This window comes from Palaemon carinicauda, chromosome 11, assembly GCF_036898095.1.
Source record: "Palaemon carinicauda isolate YSFRI2023 chromosome 11, ASM3689809v2, whole genome shotgun sequence".
Lineage (NCBI taxonomy): Eukaryota > Metazoa > Arthropoda > Malacostraca > Decapoda > Palaemonidae > Palaemon > Palaemon carinicauda.
Window position 1 is genome coordinate 112,891,651 of NC_090735.1, and position 20,000 is coordinate 112,911,650.

Here is a 20,000-nt window from a genome sequence, read left to right on the forward strand (position 1 = left end):
GTTTTAGTTTAGAGTACTGTAGTACATGCATTAAGTGTTCTGTACATTAAAGGGTAGTTTGTTAACAGTACTACGTACAAGGGAAGGTTTTAAAAGTCTGAATATACATGTTGAATAAATAGGTAAATATGGTGTCACTACTTCGCGGATTTTCACCTATCGCGGCCGGGTCTGGAACCTATCTACCGCGATAAACGAGGGTTCACTGTTTATATTAAGGCGGCTGGGTACCCCCCAGCCATCCCCTGCCTACCCGCTAATCGGATAGGCAGGGTTGCCACCTCACACTTAAAAGTAAGGGCTACCTCCATCTGCCGCTGAAAGAAGATCTACATACATAACAGAAGGTTTGCATAAATTCATTTTTTATCATAGGCTTTTGAATTCATCATATGACCACTAGTTTTTAGTAGATAAATTTTTATACAGTTTGCTAAAAGCTGTAAAAATAGGTAAATCACTTGGATGTCTAAAAGCATTGTTGTGATTGGCAATTAAACATGAACAGATAAAATAGTTTCCCTTTTGGTCGTTGTATGTACGTAAAGTGATATAGAATCGGTGTTTGTTTATTTTTAATTTCTTTGCATTAAGTAACACAAAATTTTTAATAACATCTTTGCACAACCAAAACCATGCCTATAGGCCTACACAAATGATTTTGTTATTTAGCTGTCATACCACAGATGCAAGATAAATTAAAGTACTTTTCACCTTGTCTAATCTAAAAATCGTCTTATACATGGATAAATTATAACATTTACATTTATTTATTTATTTACAGTTAAAGTATTCTTGTGTGAATTTTTTACACTTTTTTTATTTTAATACTAGGAAAAGTAGTAGGAGTAGTAATTCCCAGATTACTTGCTAGTGTTTTCCTTCTTGGTATATATTATGGCCTGTGCTTGAATAACCTTAGTTTTCATGTTTTTTCTAATGTACATTCCTTAATTATTTGCAATGAGCTTGTTTTGCAGCCCTAATCACATGTGTATATAGTATGAAAATTAATGGGCTAAGATCACTACCCTTCAGAACACCAGTTACCACATCCATGTTCTCACCATGGTGTTTTCACTCATCAATACTGCTGAATTACCTAACCAGATGTTGAAGTGATGAAGGGCCAGAAAAGCTACCTTCATTGCAAGGTTGTTTATGTGGCATTGCAGATCGGGATCAGACCATAGCTCAGAGGTCATGTGTTGTTGCATATGAGGCCCCCTCCCTTTGTTATGATGTGTCCATAACCAATATCAAAACTGGGGGTAGAAGAAAGCAAATCTACCCCTTTGCGGAGGTTGGAGTCTTGCATCCACTGTCCTATATCTTTCTTGTGCTTTGATCCTATCGGAACATGTGTGTCCGGAGGATCCCTGCACCGAGACCATAGGGTCTTCAGTTGCCACTAGTGGCCAAATGCAGAGGTGAATATTGGGTATTAAACGGTGAAAGGATGGCAGGAGTCCCAATAGTCATCGTTGGAGGTAAATTCCACAGGAGTAAGGGTTGGGCCACTTCCTTGAACCTTTCGATTCAGCTCTGTGATGGAAAGCACTTAGTGCATTCCCAGGTATTCCAGTTCTCATTTGGGCATCCAAGAAAACTTCAATTTAATACGAGCCCTAGATCATTATAACTTGGTAAGCATGTCCTGGTGTAGGAGGATGGTCCCCACCGAGATGTTGAAATCTGCCTATCGTGCAGATAACAGAGGAGGCTGATTCTTTTGGCACGGGCCCAGGTTGAGACTAAAGTGAACACTTGTGAACACCAGGATGCTGTTGACAGGCTGAAGCTGGTACTCAAAACTCGTATAATATTTTGTGGATACGGGATGTAGGTACTCCCTTCAATGTGTGAGTATACATCCGACAAGTCTATTGTGATCATGAAATCCTCTTTCTGATTGCCTGTCTGACTGAAACTGCAGTTTCCAACTGAATAGAGTTTAAAGGACAAACTTGTTTTGGGCTGAGAGGTCGAGACTTCTGCCCAATAAGAGATGCCATTCCCTGATCACGGGCAAAGACGAAGGACTTTATGAATGACCGTACCTGTCTAGCAGCTTGGCTCCTATTCCATGCTGCCCTTTTCCTTGAAAAGGCTGTTTTGGAAGAGCTGTTGTTCCTTGCTTTATCCTGCCTGGAAGGATCAAGGAAATTCCTGTGTGCCAGTCTCTTTATGGCCGAAGCTTTTGGCACAATTGGTGCCGAACGGGTGGAAAATGTGGCTCGCTTCCTTATATTTCTTCCGAGCCACGGCGAAATTGTCAACTGGATACAATGATGTGGTTCAAGAGAAGTTGGACTTTCTTTTTTGGCACTTTTCTCAGGGATTTGGGGACAACAGAATCTCTATTCAAGATCCAGTTAGCTCACTGGTCATTTGCATTATGGACAACAGAATCTCTATTCAAGATCCAGTTGGCTCACTGGTCATTTGCATTATGGACGAAGAAGCCAGTCGGCCTGGCACCAGATAGGAAAATGTCTTGGAAAACCTGCTATATCAGGGTTCAATAATCTTTTTTGCCAGTCAGGAAGCTGACAGTACCCAATCAGTGGTCCACTCAATAGAAAGTTTGAAAGGTTGCCTTTGTTAGACTCATTTCCTGAAGTACATCTGGCGGAAAATACCCCTGGTTGTGCTGCCAACTTTTCCACTGACAGACCCTGAGTTAAGGCTGACACTTCTGGAGCTAAAGGTAAGGGAAAAGGTAGATCATCTAGATCATCCATGTTATATTTGCTTGCCTGACAAAGGGAGGAGGAAGTAATCTCAATGAATTGCCAGCCCTAAGGTATTCCTTCATCAGAGATTGTGAGCTAATCCCCTCTAGTGAAGCAGCTACCATCTTAGACAGACCTAAGAATCACTAACCTTGGTCTGGTGCCTAGGGATGCCATATACCAAGCCTTGGGTGACACTAGCCCTAAAAGGAAGGAGTAGGCAGGTTTACTGAAGCCATTGACCGTGCGAGAGCAGGACAAAACCTGAAATAAGGTTGAATCCGGCACACCCTACACGGTTAGAAGAGTTTCAGGGCTGACAGGTGCAGGCAATACACTTTCCGAGAAATCAGAATTTCCGTTGTATACAGCATCCTAAGGCTCAAACTCTGCTTTGCCAGGGTTGCGTAATGGTCAACATAGCGAGTCTTGGAAGGGGAATGAGGCCTGAGAGGAGTTTCTGTGGGAGTTGGAGCCGATGTTGTAGCAGCGGCCTGTGAATTCTTCACTGAAGAGATTGGGGTCATAGACTACTATAGATGCCCAATATTTCAGGAAGCAGTTCGAATCCTTCCGACCCTGGGACTGCACAAGGAGATAGGAAGTTGTGTGCCTCCTTTGGAGGAGTCCCTAGGCACTCAAGAATTTCTATTGTATGTAAAAACTCTGAGGACTATAGAACCAGGAGATCTTTGAGAATGGGGATATTTGCCTCAACTGTAGGGCCCCACTAACGATATCTCTCATAGGAAAACTGTCCAGAAGGTGGAGAGACCTGTCTGTGTTTCCGATACCTTGAGACCGGAATCGGTCCAAGCCATTAACCAAATGTTGTAGGCAATAGAATTCCCTGCCCTGACATCTTTTGTTTCCAGGTTTTCTGGTACCTGGAAACTGTGCAGATTGAGTGCGAGAGGAAGCTGTCACCAGTGGGGTGACGGTGACAGTGTCGGAGCACCTGGTAGTTGAAGGCGCCGACGAGGTAGGGGAAGCAGAAAAGGATGACTGATCTGTTATCTATGAACAAAAGGATCTCTAGGGTTCCTGGAGACACCATTTTTGTCAAAGAAAAATAAGACTGTCCAACAGACTGATCCAATGAAGCCATGGTTACCATCGGAATTAACTTAGATGGATAACGCTGCTTTGATAATATCCCAAATCTGTGCAGAATCGGGATGCCGAATGGCAGCTTTATGGGAGCATGAAGGCTTGTACACTGATTCTCCTGCGCGGCTCGCCCATTATTCTTGTGCTTGGCGAGAAATATATAAGGTGACTTTTGAAGGAGGTGCGATCTGCCTACGCTTATGCCAACTCTGATAATTACTCAAATATCTAGGACTGATAGATATGAATTCACATTCCCCATCTATAAGTATCTTTGATCCAGACACATGAGAGATCGGTACTCGATAGGGGCCTAGCGCCAATGGGACTTGTTAAGTTAGGACTTGAGACAGAAAAGTACAGGCGTTGAAGTGGCAGCGGGAGCATGGAAGGATGTTACTGTGCTACTACTTAACGATTGTGAAGTTGGGTTGAGTGAAAGGGATAATGCTTACCCCGGAGGGTTGGCAAGAGAGGTTTAGACCTCGAGAGGGACAAACTAATGAGGAGCATCAATAGAGGACTTCTCTTGAGAGGAAGGCACCATTGTTTCTCAAAGGAAGCAACTTGATATTTCAGTAATTAAAGACATAACGGGAGGGAGGGGCCATTGCTTCTAGCGGGAGGGAGGGGCCATTGCTTCTAGCGGGAGGGAGGGGCCATTGCTTCTAGCGGGAGGGAGGGGCCATTGCTTCTAGCGGGACGGGAGGGAGGGCCCATTGCTTCTAGCGCGAGGGAGGGGCCATTGCTTCTAGCGGGAGGGAGGGCCCATTGCTTCTAGCGGGAGTGAGTGACCATTGCTTCTAGCGGGAGGGAAGGGCCATTGCTTCTAGCGGGAGGGAAGGGCCATTGCTTCTAGCGGGAGGGAAGGGCCATTGCTTCTAGCGGGAGGGAAGGGCCATTGCTTCTAGCGGGAGGGAAGGGCCATTGCTTCTAGCGGGAGGAAGGGGCCATTGCTTCTAGCGGGAGGAAGGGGCCATTGCTTCTAGCGGGAGGAAGGGGCCATTGCTTCTAGCAGGAGGAAGGGGCCATTCCTTCTAGCGAGAGGGAGACGCCATTCCTTGTAGCGAGAGGGAGACGCCATTCCTTGTAGCGAGAGGGAGACGCCCTTCCTTGTAGCGAGAGGGAGACGCCCTTCCTTGTAGCGAGAGGGAGACGCCCTTCCTTGTAGCGAGAGGGAGACGCCATTCCTTGTAGCGAGAGGGAGACGCCATTCCTTGTAGCGAGAGGGAGACACCATTCCTTGTAGCGAGAGAGATACACCATTCCTTGTAGCGAGAGGGATACACCATTCCTTCTAGCGAGAGGGATACACCATTCCTTCTAGCGAGAGGGATACACCATTCCTTCTAGCGAGAGGGAGACGCCATTGCTTCTAGCGGCTAGCGAGAGGGAGACGCCATTGCTTCTAGCGGCAGGGAGGCGCCATTGTTTCTAGCGGCAGGGAGGCGCCATTGTTTCTAGCGGCAGGGAGGCGCCATTGTTTCTAGCGGCAGGGAGGCGCCATTGTTTCTAGCGGCAGGGAGGCGCCATTGTTTCTAGCGGCAGGGAGGCGCCATTGCTTCTAGCGGCAGGGAGGCGCCATTGCTTCTAGCGGCAGGGAGGCGCCATTGCTTCTAGCGGCAGGGAGGCGCCATTGCTTCTAGCGGCAGGGAGGCGCCATTGCTTCTAGTGGGAAGGAGGTGCCAATGCTTCTAGTGGGAAGGAGGTGCCAATGCTTCTAGCGGCAGGGAGGTGCCAATGCTTCTAGCGGGAGGGAGGCACCAATGCTTCTAGCGGGAGGGAGGCGCCAATGCTTCTAGCGGGAAGGAGGCGCCATTGCTTTTAGAGGTAGGGAGGCAGCATTGCTTCTAGTGTGAGAAAGGCGCCATTGCTTCTAGCTGAGGGAGACATCATTGCTCATAGCGGGAGGGAGGCGTCATTGCATCCAGAGGGAGGAAGGCGGCATTGCGTCTAGCGGAAGGGAGGCGCCCTTCCTTCTAGCGGGAGGGAGGCCGTCTTGCTTTCAGCGGGAGGGAGACGGCCTTGCTTCCAACGGGAGGGAGGCGGCCTTGCTCCAGCGGGAGTGAGGTGGCCTTGCTAAAAGCGGGAGGGAGGTTGCCTTGCTTCTAACGGGAGGGAGGCAGCATCGCATCTAGCGGGAGGAAGGTTGGATTGCATCTAGAGCGAGGAAGGCGGCATTGCATCTAGCGGGAGGAAGGCGGCATCGCATCTAGCGGGAGAAAGGGGGCATCGCATCTAATGGGAGAAAAGAGGCATTGCTTCTAGCGGGAGGGAGGCAGCATTGCTTCTAGCGGGAGGGAGGCGGCATTGCTTCTAGCGAGAGGAAGGCGGCATTGCTTCTAGCGATAGGAAGGCGGCATTGCTTTTAGCAGGAGGAAGGCGACAATGTTTGTATGGGAGGGAGGCACCATTGCTTTTAGCGGGAGGAAGGCACCATTACTTTTCTGACGGGAGTATTGCACCATTGCTTTTCTGACGGGAGTAGGGCACCATTGCTCTTCTGACGGGAGTAGGGCACCATTGCTCTTCTGACGGGAGTAGGGCACCATTGCTCTTCTGACGGGAGTAGGGCACCATTGCTCTTCTGACGGGAGTAGGGCACCATTGCTCTTCTGACGGGAGTAGGGCACCATTGCTCTTCTGACGGGAGTAGGGCACCATTGCTCTTCTGACGGGAGTAGGGCACCATTGCTCTTCTGACGGGAGTAGGGCACCATTGCTCTTCTGACGGGAGTAGGGCACCATTGCTCTTCTGACGGGAGTAGGGCACCATTGCTCTTCTGACGGGAGTAGGGCACCATTGCTCTTCTGACGGGAGTAGGGCACCATTGCTCTTCTGACGGGAGTAGGGCACCATTGCTTTTCTTAGGTAGTAGGTTGGCCAGGGCACCAGCCGCCCGTTGAGATACTACCACTAGAGAGGTATTGGATCCTTTGACTGGCCAGACAGTATTGCATTGGACCCCTCTCTCTAGTCACGGCTTATTTTTTCTTTGCCTACACTTACACGGAATAGTCTGGCCTATTCTTTACATATTCTCGTCTTTCCTCATACATCTGACAACAATGAGATACTTACACTTCTTCACCAAGGGGTTAATTTACTGCACTGCAATTTGTTCAGTATACTTTCCTCTTGGTAAGGGTAGAAGAGACTCTTTAGCTATGGTAAGCAGCTCTTCTAGGAGAAGGACACTCCAAAATTAAACCATTGTCCTCTAGTCTTGGATAGTGCCATAGCCTCTGTACCATGGTCTTCCACTGTCTTGGGTTAGAGTTCTCTTGCTTGAGGGTACACTCGGGCACACTATTCTATCTTATTTTTTTTTCTTCCTCTTGTTTTTTTTAAATGGTGTGTTGGGCAGGCTTAATAGAAGGGCCATGGATGCCTGGTGGTTTATCAAGAGGTTGTCTTTTCCTTTTTCTGATTTTTTCTTCTCAAAACCATCCTTACTGTCCTCCCTTCAGTTGAAGTGGCTATCCTGGAGGGTATTTAGCCTTGCATGGTGTATCGGCTCCTCCATGTTGACCAGTTTTTCCGACTTTTTACTATAGTCTATGGATATCATCAATCACTTTTATTATTATTCTGTACATATTGTTTTTGTTTTAATTCTTGTTAATCTAGTTTTTAAGTATGATGTCTCTTTTTTATTTCTATTAATTCTTATGCTGTCTGGAGACATTGAGCAAAATCCGGGACCAGTACGTCCTAGATTTCGTCAATGTCGGCTTCTGTATTGCAATATTCGTGGTCTTCATGCAAATATCCGAGACCTTACAGTTGCGTCCAGACAGTATGATATTCTTTTGTGCTCAGAAACTTTGGTTTCTAATATGAGGCACTCATCTGAGCTCCTTATAAATGGTTTTAAGAAGCCAATAATGCTGAAACGTGATTCCATTCCTAGGGCCAGGGGAATGGCGGTGTATATTAGGACCGAGTACCCTGCTTCTCATAAGTCCTGCTATCAATGTGGATGTCATGAGATTCAGGTAATAAAAGTTTGTGGCAGGCATAACAACTTTTATTTGTGTTCAATCTACCGGAATCCAGACATGGATGATTCTATCTTTGATTGTCTTCTTACCATTATGGCTAAGATACAAGAAGATGATAGAAAGGCTTCGTTTATCTTTGTTGGTGATTTTAATGCTCACCATAGGGAGTGGTTGAGTTCTATCTCTCCTACCGATCGCCATGGCTTAAGAGCTTTAGACTTTGCCTCAGAATCAGGCTGTGAGCAAATCATAAATGAAGCTACTCACAGGTCTGGTAATTGCTTGGACCTCGTATACACTGACTCCCCTGGCGTTATAACTAGTAAGGTTGGTTCTCCAGTCGGGACTTCTGATCATGCCTTGATTTCATTATTAGTGAAGACTGAGCAGCCTGTCCCTGATATATCATATTCTTGTAAAATTTATATGAAAGCCCAAGCAGACTGGAATGGGATTTTGCATGATCTTTTGTGCTTGAATTGGTCACAATTATATAATAGTGTAGATCCTGTTGTCCCTTTGAATGAGAATCAAGTCAACATAATTGATAGGCGTATCCCTTCTCGTGTGCTAAGGTACCGAATGAAGGACAAACCGTGGTTCAATGACGATTGTAGACGTGCCTATTTGGAGAAGCAGGAGGCCTATCACCTTTGGAAGGGTAACAGATCAGATTTGACCTGGAACAACTATACTCAGCTTCGAGCTTTTGCTCAGAGAGTTTATGCCTCAACTGAAAAGGAGTACAATTTAATCATAAAAGAAACCCTCTCTGGTACAACTCAGGAACATAAATGGTGGTCTACCCTTAAATCTGCACTCTTTGGTGTAGATGCAACAGTTCCTCCTTTACTTAAACCAGATGGCTCAGTCACTCACTGTCCAAAGGAAAAGGCAACCCTTTTGGCTGATGTTTTTGACAGTAAACAGAGTAATGAAAAACTTGAACTTCCTCATTCCTGTTTTCCTGAGGCTAAACTAACTAGTTTAGCTTTTCGATCTCGTGAGATTAAAGCTCTGTTGATGGACCTTGATGCTTATGGAGGTGTAGACCCTAATGGTATTTTTCCTTTGTTTTTTATAAAGACAGCAGATTTCTTAGCTCCAAAGTTATCTGTTATTTTACGCAAGTTAGCAAGAAGAGGAGCTTTTAGCACTTGTTGGAGAATTGGTAATGTTACTCCTCTATGTAAATGTGTTTGTGGTAGCTCAAGTCCCACTGATTACCGCCCAATTTCCATAACTCCCATATTATCTAAAGTTTTTGAACGTCTTCTGGCAAAACGTCTTAATAGGTTTGCTGAAGGTAATCATCTATTCCCTAGTTTGCAATTTGGTTTTCGGAAAGGCCTTGGAGCATGTGATGCCCTTCTTACAATCTCCAATGCAGTACAGAAATCCCTTGATTGTGGTCGGGAAGTTCGTATGATTGGCCTTGATTTTAGTGCTGCCTTTGACCGTGTTAATCATGAGGCCCTTGTTTTCAAACTGAAACAGTTGGGAGTGGGTGGGTCGTTTCTTAGCATTATTATTGATTTTTTAAGTAGTAGATCTCAAAGAGTTGTTGTTGATGGGCACCATAGTGAGTATAGGAATGTGATATCCGGTGTTCCACAGGGTAGTGTTCTTGGCCCATTACTTTTCATACTATATACACATGACATGTGGTTTGGCCTAGAAAATAAGCTTGTTGCATATGCAGATGATGCTACTCTCTTTGCATCAATTCCATCCCGTGAATGTAGATCTGGGGTTGGTGAATCCCTTAATAGAGATTTAGCTAAAATTAGTGCATGGTGCAAATTATGGGGTATGAAGTTGAATCCTAACAAAACTCAAAGTATGATTGTAAGTAGGTCAAGGACGGTGGCTCCTCAACATCCGGATCTCAGTATTGATAATGTTTCTTTAAATTTGTATGACTCTTTCAAAATTTTAGGCGTGATTCTTGACAGCAAATTTACTTTTGAGAAACATATAAGGTCTGTGTCTTCTTCAATTGCACAAAAAAATTGGCTTATTGAGAAAGTCTTTTAAGATATTCGGTGATCAATCTATTCTGAAGAAGTGTTTTAATTCTTTTATTCTACCTTGTTTTGAGTATTGTTCTCCTGTCTGGTCTTCAGCTGCTGATTCTCATCTTAATTTGTTGGACAGAAACTTACGGTCTATTAAATTTCTTATTCCTGATCTAGATATTAATCTCTGGCACCGTCGATCAATTAGTTCATTATGCATGTTGCATAAGATTTTTCATAACTCTGACCATCCTTTACATTCAGATCTTCCTGGACAATTCTATCCTGTTCGTAATACTAGGCAGGCAGTTAATTCTAATAGCCAGGCCTTCTCCGTCATAAGACTCAATACTACGCAGTACTCTAGAAGTTTTATTCCAGCTGTTACCAAGTTGTGGAATGATCTTCCTAATCGGGTTGTTGAATCAGTAGAACTTCAAAAGTTCAAAGTTGGAGCAAATGCTTTTTTGTTGACCAGACGGACATGAGTCTTTTTATAGTTTATATATGACATTTTTGTTGTTGACGTTGTTAATAGTTTATATAAGATATATCTCTTTTGACATTACTTTTTTTTAGAATGATTTATTGTTAATTTGTTCTCTTCAGTTATTTATTTCCTTATTTCCTTTCCTCACTGGGCTATTTTTCCCTATTGGAGCCCCTGGGCTTATAGCATCTTGCTTTTCCAATGAGGGTTGTAGCTTGGATAGTAATAATAATAATGACGGGAGTAGGGCACCATTGCTCTTCTGACGGGAGTAGGGCACCATTGCTCTTCTGACGGGAGTAGGGCACCATTGCTCTTCTGACGGGAGTAGGGCACCATTGCTCTTCTGACGGGAGTAGGGCACCATTGCTCTTCTGACGGGAGTAGGGCACCGTTGCTCTTCTGACGGGAGTAGGGCACCATTGCTCTTCTGAAGGGAGTAGGGCACCATTGCTCTTCTGAAGGGAGTAGGGCACCGTTGCTCTTCTGAAGGGAGTAGGGCACCGTTGCTCTTCTGACGGGAGTAGGGCACCGTTGCTCTTCTGACGGGAGTAGGGCACCGTTGCTCTTCTGACGGGAGTAGGGCACCATTGCTCTTCTGACGGGAGTAGGGCACCATTGCTCTTCTGACGGGAGGAGGGCACCATTGCTCTTCTGACGGGAGGAGGGCACCATTGCTCTTCTGACGGGAGGAGGGCACCATTGCTCTTCTGACGGGAGTAGGGCACCATTGCTCTTCTGACGGGAGTAGGGCACCATTGCTCTTCTGACGGGAGTAGGGCACCATTGCTCTTCTGACGGGAGTAGGGCACCATTGCTCTTCTGACGGGAGTAGGGCACCGTTGCTCTTCTGACGGGAGTAGGGCACCGTTGCTCTTCTGAAGGGAGTAGGGCACCGTTGCTCTTCTGAAGGGAGTAGGGCACCGTTGCTCTTCTGAAGGGAGTAGGGCACCGTTGCTCTTCTGACGGGAGTAGGGCACCGTTGCTCTTCTGACGGGAGTAGGGCACCGTTGCTCTTCTGACGGGAGTAGGGCACCATTGCTCTTCTGACGGGAGTAGGGCACCATTGCTCTTCTGACGGGAGGAGGGCACCATTGCTCTTCTGACGGGAGGAGGGCACCATTGCTCTTCTGACGGGAGTAGGGCACCATTGCTCTTCTGACGGGAGTAGGGCACCATTGCTCTTCTGACGGGAGTAGGGCACCATTGCTCTTCTGACGGGAGTAGGGCACCATTGCTCTTCTGACGGGAGTAGGGCACCATTGCTCTTCTGACGGGAGTAGGGCACCGTTGCTCTTCTGACGGGAGTAGGGCACCATTGCTCTTCTGACGGGAGTAGGGCACCATTGCTCTTCTGAAGGGAGTAGGGCACCGTTGCTCTTCTGAAGGGAGTAGGGCACCGTTGCTCTTCTGACGGGAGTAGGGCACCGTTGCTCTTCTGACGGGAGTAGGGCACCGTTGCTCTTCTGACGGGAGTAGGGCACCATTGCTCTTCTGACGGGAGTAGGGCACCATTGCTCTTCTGACGGGAGGAGGGCACCATTGCTCTTCTGACGGGAGGAGGGCACCACTGATTCTGGCGGGAGGAAGGTGCCATTGCCTCTAGCGGGAGGATAGCGCCGTTGCCTCCAGCGGGAGGAATGCAGCGTGGCCTCCAGCGGGAGGAATGCAGCGTTGCCTCTAGCGAGAGGAATGCAACGTTGCCTCTAGCGGATGTAAGGCGGCGTCTCTTATAGCGAGAGGAAAGCGGCGTTGCTTCTAGCTGGAGGTAGGCTGTGTGTTGCTTGTAGTGGGAGGAAGGCGGCGTTGCTTGTATCTGGAGAAAGGCGCTATTGCTGCTAGCGGGCGTGAGGCGCCATTGCTTTTGGCGGGCGTGAGGCGCCATTGCTTTTGGCGGGCGTGAGGCGCCATTGCTTCTGGCGGGCGTGAGGCGCCATTGCTTCTGGCGGTCGGGAGGTGCCGTTGCTTCTGGCGCTCGGGAGGTGCCGTTGCTTCTGGCGCTCGGGAGGTGCCGTTGCTTCTGGCGCTCGGGAGGTGCCGTTGCTTCTGGCGCTCGGGAGGTACCATTGCTTTTGGTGGTCGGGAGGCGCCATTGCTTGTGACAGGTGGGAGGCGCCACTGCACGTGACGGTCGTTGGGCTCACTGCTCGTGACGGTCGTTGGGTGCCACTGCTCGTGACGGTCGTTGGGCGCCACTGCTCGTGACGGTCGTTGGGCGCCACTGCTCGTGACGGGCGGGAGACGCCACTGCTCGTGACGGGCGGGAGACGCCACTGCTCGTGACGGGCGGGAGACGCCACTGCTCGTGACGGGCGGGAGACGCCACTGCTCGTGACGGGCGGGAGACGCCACTGCTCGTGACGGGCGGGAGACGCCACTGCTCGTGACGGGCGGGAGACGCCACTGCTCGTGACGGGCGGGAGACGCCACTGCTCGTGACGGGCGGGAGACGCCACTGCTCGTGACGGGCGGGAGACGCCACTGCTCGTGACGGGCGGGAGACGCCACTGCTCGTGACGGGCGGGAGACGCCACTGCTCGTGACGGGCGGGAGACGCCACTGCTCGTGACGGGCGGGAGACGCCACTGCTCGTGACGGGCGGGAGACGCCACTGCTCGTGACGGGCGGGAGACGCCACTGCTCGTGACGGGCGGGAGACGCCACTGCTCGTGACGGGCGGGAGACGCCACTGCTCGTGACGGGCGGGAGACGCCACTGCTCGTGACGGGCGGGAGACGCCACTGCTCGTGACGGGCGGGAGACGCCACTGCTCGTGACGGGCGGGAGACGCCACTGCTCGTGACGGGCGGGAGACGCCACTGCTCGTGACGGGCGGGAGACGCCACTGCTCGTGACGGGCGGGAGACGCCACTGCTCGTGACGGGCGGGAGACGCCACTGCTCGTGACAGGCGAGAGGTGCCACTACGGGAAAATTTGCTGATACTTACCCAGTCCTCAGTAGATCGCTTTCAGGGCCTAAAATCCTCTGCTGACGTCACTTACATGCAGTTTTTAGGGGAAATGTGCTTGCTATTCCCCCTACCAAGTGGTGGATTATTTCCACTTTTTTTCATTGCTGTACCTAATGCCTAAACTAATGCGTTGAGATCCACTGTTGAACCAAGGTCGGTTCCGGTTTTTGGCGTCTCTGGGTCTTGTTTACCTATGGGTGCCTCTCAGCGATCTTCTATGAAATCCCGACATTTTGCGTAGGTAATACTCCGTCACTGCGCCATATATGATATATTATGGACAGGGTAAGTAAGGAGCACTATTCCCATGTTGATGGTTTATTAGGGAGCACGTCTTAATCCTACGGTGAGTACAAGCTTACCGAGGTCCGCGCCACCAACAAGTTAGGCGATGTGTAGTTAACCATAGACATAACAACACCCGACTCATTACTGATACATACTTATCCTACACCTTTTCTTTTTTCTTGCATGAAATGACAGAAAATAGTAACTTACCAAACTAAAGTATTTTATTTTTATAATGTAAAAGAAATTATATTTTATCTTGGAAAATATTGTCCTGTTAGTGTACTTTCTTTAGATAAATATCGATCTATTAAACGAGATGAAATGAAACTAGAGTAGAGTCCAATTTACGCTAATTAGTACTCATAACAAAATGTTTTGTAACATTACTTGATATTTCGATAATAGGAATACTAATACTAATCGTTAGCCTTCTAGAAGGAAATCACTCTATTGCCTGCTCTCTTTCCGCCGGTAATATGTCGTCACCAGACATATTATATGAACTCGACAGATATTAAGACTTTTTTTTTAATGTTTTTTTTACTGAAAATGTAGACTGTGTATGAACAATAAAAGAAAATACTAAAATACCAAGACAAAACCATTAAATTTTATACAAGAAAACAGATTATTTCCAAGGAAATTTTTTCCTATTAGCCTACTATTTCAGACATACTTGTGGAGTCATCCCAGTGAAAAATTCGTCATGAAGTCAAACAGTCATAAGTCACATATGTTGTAAGTCAGCGACTATCTTTATTGTTGTAAGCTATCTTACGAATATCCAAAATTTCTATGTGATGAAAAGGGATCTTTGTATTATTTTCAAAATGATTCAGACTTTAAAAATAGTTGCTTATAGTGTATATAAGGAAAGTATAGTCATTTAGAACTTTTTGTACAAATTCTGATTTTTTGTCAGCTGTAGTGTAGATTTTGGCCATAAAACTACAGTACAGGTAGTTATTGACTTACGACCGATATAGGGACCGAGAGATGAGTCTGAACTCGATCTGGATGTATGTCAAACTTAAAAAGTGAATTTTCCATAGATTTATAATACTGTCATGATGCAGTAATCATCCAAGTTATATTTTGTCAATATTTTCTTACTGTATATCGTTATTTAATTGTTTTTGGTTCATAGGATATCATATGCTTTACTTAATCATTACTGTCTTTTATTTGTTTACTGTATGGAAAAATGTTCTCATAGAATAACAACGAGCATTGTTTGGATAATTTCTTAAACTTATTCGAAATATCTTCATGATGACTATTACATCAGCACCAGTATATTATAGGATATCATAATTTCCATACAGTTCGTTTATAGCCATTATTAGTAATCATATAAATATGTTCTATTTTTCTGTGAGTGTATTAGTAGTTCAATTTTACTTCATACAGTATTTAATTTTTAGTTCATTATTTAGTCTTCATATTTCATTAGACATATTATGCATGTGATTTATTAAAGCATGTTTGTGTTCTATTTTTCAATTTTGTGAGCATTTCAATAACTAACAATTACTTTCCTTTACCTTTTGGTAGTCATCAGCTGATCTCAAGGTCATGCTACTGTATTGCAGTTATGCACACATACGCATAACCAAAGAATACCGGGTTAGCCCGCTTCTGACCAAAATAAGAACAATTTTGCTCATGTTGCAGAGCGGCTGCATTGGTTAGGGTTCAGATTAAGAAATGTCATCAGTCTGTATTTGACTCTACTTGGGAGAACAATAAGAACTCTAAAGCTCTCTTAACCACGTGGTCTTCATCCACTTGGTTAATCTCTGGATAAATCCTTGTTAATCCTCTGGGTTCTGGGGAGTCATGGCTACGTGTTCCGTGTATGGCTGCAGATCAAGTCAAAGGAGAAAGGAAGACCAAAATATGAAATTTCATCGATTTCCTAGAGATCAGGAGCTGCAACAGAAAGGGCTTCAGTTTTGCAATCGCAATGCAGTTAAGGTTAAACATGCTAGAATGTTTTAAACAGAATTCTCTTATCTCCTTAACCCCCCAAAAAGTTAATAAATAAAAAAAAAATTTGACTAAGTAATAAAAGAAAAACAAATGCAAGGTTCTATCATTTTTACCTTATGAGAGACACCTGGCATGGATTAACAATGCTGGAGGGCATTTAAAAAGGACTTACGGACTTTCTAATCTTCAAATAAAGTACATGATTAAGGGAAAAGTTATCTTCTGCAGTCACGAAAGAAAGAAAAGTGTGCTATGGGTGAAACGCCTACTATAGTGACCCTAAAATTTGTTTTCCTTGTTTTCTTCTACAGTCACTTCCCAATGACGTCATGAAGGTGCGCTGTAACTCAGAGACGGTCTAACCCGGTATTCTTTTAACCCTGCGCATAACAGGGAGCATCGTTTATATAATTTTTTAACTTATTCAAACACTCAAAATAAATATTATATCAGCACCCATATGTTATAGGATATAGTTTTCACACAGTTTGTTTATAGCCAGTATTATTAGTTATCATATGATTTATCTCTCTCTCTCTCTCTCTCTCTCTCTCTCTCTCTCTCTCTCTCTCTCTCTCTCTCTCTCAACGGGATTTTTTTGGACATTATTAGATATACTTGGTATCATTACACGATACTTCGATAATGGGAATACTAATATTACCAAATAAAGCAGGGAAAGGAAGTACTCTATTTGTCTCTCACCTTCTGCACAAAATATGTCGCCAGAATTGTTGCGCCTTGATATGAACTAGACAAAGAATGACTTTCGAAATATGGAAAACAATTTTCTGTATCTGTTTTCTGTATCTTGTTAGAAAAAAAATTACTGTTACCCAGAAAAAGTATTATATTTTTTATAATGTAAATGAAGATATGTTATTTTAAGAAAATATTTGCCATATTAAGTGTACTTTTATTAGATTAATGTCGATCTACTATCAGAGATGAAACAAAGTTAATTAAACTTGCATAAAATATATTCTGTCCTAGTTTTGGAATAAAATTTATGCTACGTAGTACTCATAACAACAGATACAGACCCATGAATTTCTTAGTATTGTTACTCGATATTTCAGTTATGGGAATACTGTACTAACATTAATTGTTAGTCTATCGAAAAGAAATATCATTTTCTGCAGCTTTGCCAGAAATGTGACTTTACCAGGCATATGATTCACTACTGTATAAACTTGAGAGATAAGATATTTTTAATCTAAAATGGATACTGTATGTTATTAATAAAAGAGAAAACTAACTTACCAAGATTAATCACTTATACAAGTAAATAGATTATTTCTAAGTGTAATAGTTTTCCTATTTAGTGTACTAGTTCCGACAGATTTGACGTCATCACAGTGGAAAAGCGGACAGTCGTAAGTCGCATAGGTTGTTAGTTGAAAATTACCTGTATGCAGAACCCTTCCTTCCATATTTTTAAACTTCTTATTTACTGCAATTTCAGGACCTGGAATCACTACCTCCTGTATTTACCCTTGAAGAACATAGGAGGACTACTGAAGAAGTTTTATTTGCTATTAGTGGAGGTAAGAGATTCTGAAGGATTTTTCATATTTAAAAGAATAAAATTACATTGGTTGTAAAATATAAGTACAGCTGTTAAATAAGAATTTTGCACTCGCCTAGAACTTTTACACTATTCCATTAATGAAGGGAAGCAGACCCTTTATTTTACTCCTTAACCTAGTGTTTGGAGCATGTGCCATTGGGATATACTTCTTAGGTTCTGAGTTGCTGTTCAGTAATTTTAATCCATAGTTAATTCTTTTCCTTTGTCCTTAATTTAACAGAGAAACAAGAAGTGAGCGGTTTTCTGGAGTGATCATATATTTGGAGATTTTGTATTATAAGGAAATTTCATATATTAATTATCATGTTATTTTTTATTCTGTACTTCGGCCAGATGTTCTTTATCAATTCAAATGCTATTGAATTAATGAAGCTGCAGAAGTAACTTGATTGGTTCAGTACACTGTGAGGTTTTTGTTATTGCCAATAGGTGTTTGAAGTGAGCAAGGCATTATAGGATATACAGTAGTATTAGTCGAGTTCATTTGAGTCATTTCTTGCTCATAATTTTATTGGAAGCTCATAAGCCATATGTCATATCGTGCAATAGTCTGGAAATGAACGACTATATGATATCAGTGCTTTCAGTGCTCAAGAGATCGCGAAAGGTAATTAGGTAGAGACAGTGAGATAGATAGTTACAAGGATTTTGGATATTTCAAAGGATTTTTAGTCCATATGCGGAGACTCCACTTGCTCTTTGGTAGTGCGATTTAGTTTAAGCATTTAGAGAGTTTTTATGATCTTGTCTAACTTATTCTTGAACTCATTTACCGTATTACTGTTTACCACATTCTCTGGAAGTCTGTTCTGAGTATTTGCTAATTATTATGTAAAGAAACATGCTAATTGCTTAAACTAGATTGCTTTACCAAAGAACAAATGGAGTCTCCTCGGAGGGACTAGAAAGTTTTTGAGATATCCAAAATCCTTGTAACACACACACACACACACACACACTCCTCTCTCTCTCTCTCTCTCTCTCACTATATGTATATAATATATATATATAATGTATATATGTATTATATATATATATATATGTACATATATATATATATATATATATTTAATATATATGTACATATATATATATATATATATTTAATATATATGTACATATATATATATATATATATATATTTAATATATATGTACATATATATATATATATATATGTTTATATATATATATATATATATAAATATATACTGTTTGTGTGTGTATATATATATATATATATATATAAATAAATAAATATATACTGTTTGTGTATATATATATATATATATAGACCTCGATTATCGCGATAGGTTACACAAACGGCTGCGATAAACAAATATTTGCGAATAAATGTTACACTAGGGTGGGCTAGCTCCTAACCTAAAAAGTCACTGCCTCTGCCACAAGCGGGGTGCTCGAGCTGATTATTAACATGGTAAATACTGCTTTATAGTTTTAATTTGGCTTCTACAACAGTTTATAATCATATTTACAGTGTACAAAACATTCGCACTCATGTACACTATGTACTGGACACAGTAAGGTTAAGGTACATTATTGTGCCGAGGTAAAGTTTACAGTCGACATCATCCCCTTACTGTTCTTTATAGCAAAAGATATTCCTATCTAGTAATATTGTACTGTAACCTAATAATCACTGATAGCGTAATGTATATTACTGTAATATATGTACAGTAATATTACTTCAGTACCGCTTAACATAAATGTTCGGTGTTTTTGTTCAGACAACTGTAGCCTAGCTGCTACTCTAGAAGTATGACGCAACTTATGTGTTGTCTCTTACGCAGTATGTTATCTATGCTTTTTTTAAAGAGAAATACAGCATATTTTATAAAATAAAAACTTAAAAATCTCTATAATAATCATTTCTTTTGAATAATTAACAAACTGTGTATTCGATCACTTTTCAACAGCTGATTTCTCTCTCTCTCTCTCTCTCCTCTCTCTCTCTCTCTCTCTCAAATATTCAATTTCGTTTTGCAAGAATTATTGCATTCCAGAAAATTATGATTATTTAAATTGTTAATTGAGCTTTACTTAAACTTAATAGCGTATAATTACCGTGTAAAGACAACCCCATATAAACGGCGAACCCCCAAATTTCCTTGGGAAAAAAAAAGCGTTTTTATCATATACTCCATGTAACAGGAGGACGGCAATTTCAAGGCCAGCCTTTCACAACACATTTTTTTATAATGTTATCACACTTAATCTTTATTCATAACAACATCTTTACTAAAAGCTCTTATTATCATTGGTTATCACTTGCTTGTGTAAATGCGTTTGTTTGTTTTGTCAAGATCGTTGATGAAACGTAAACAAAACTTTTTCCATTTTATGCTACGTTTTTAAGAAAAAACATGGCATAGAAATCGCTATTATTTCATTAATGTTGAATTTCTAACCTATACACAGATGTGTAAATGTGTTCGTTTGTTCGTTGTGATCGGCGATGGAACATAAACTAAGCGGTGGTATTGGTTTAAGGTGGTGTGTTTTGCAAAAGTATCATATAAAATCATCTTTATTTATGTTGGATTTGTAAATATACAGCAAAAGTATGAGAGTGGTACTGTGCTAGTAGTGCAAATGAAAGCAATGAAGATTATCCCCAAGACGATGGTGTCCAGATGAATTTGAAAGAAAAAAAAAAACAGTTTGAATGGCAGTGTTAATTTTGATGGTTTTTAATTTTAAGTTTATTGAATCAAGTTTTTTTTTTTTTTAAATTTGTTTGCATCATTGTTTTTCTGTATACCATAGTATAGGTAC

General features: G+C 43.1%; 2 protein-coding genes across 2 annotated transcripts in view; one reads left to right on the top strand and one right to left on the bottom strand.

Moving 5' to 3' along the window:
- The window catches only part of LOC137650123 (protein maelstrom homolog), a 418,726-nt gene that overhangs the window by 258,948 nt on the left and 139,778 nt on the right, over window positions 1-20,000 (bottom strand). The window lies entirely within an intron of this gene.
- The window catches only part of LOC137649862 (uncharacterized), a 133,568-nt gene that overhangs the window by 112,080 nt on the left and 1,488 nt on the right, over window positions 1-20,000 (top strand). Inside the window, exon 6 of the mRNA XM_068382803.1 lies at window positions 17,080-17,161. Coding sequence (XP_068238904.1) covers window positions 17,080-17,161 — 82 coding nt within the window. The remainder of the gene's footprint in view (window positions 1-17,079; window positions 17,162-20,000) is intronic.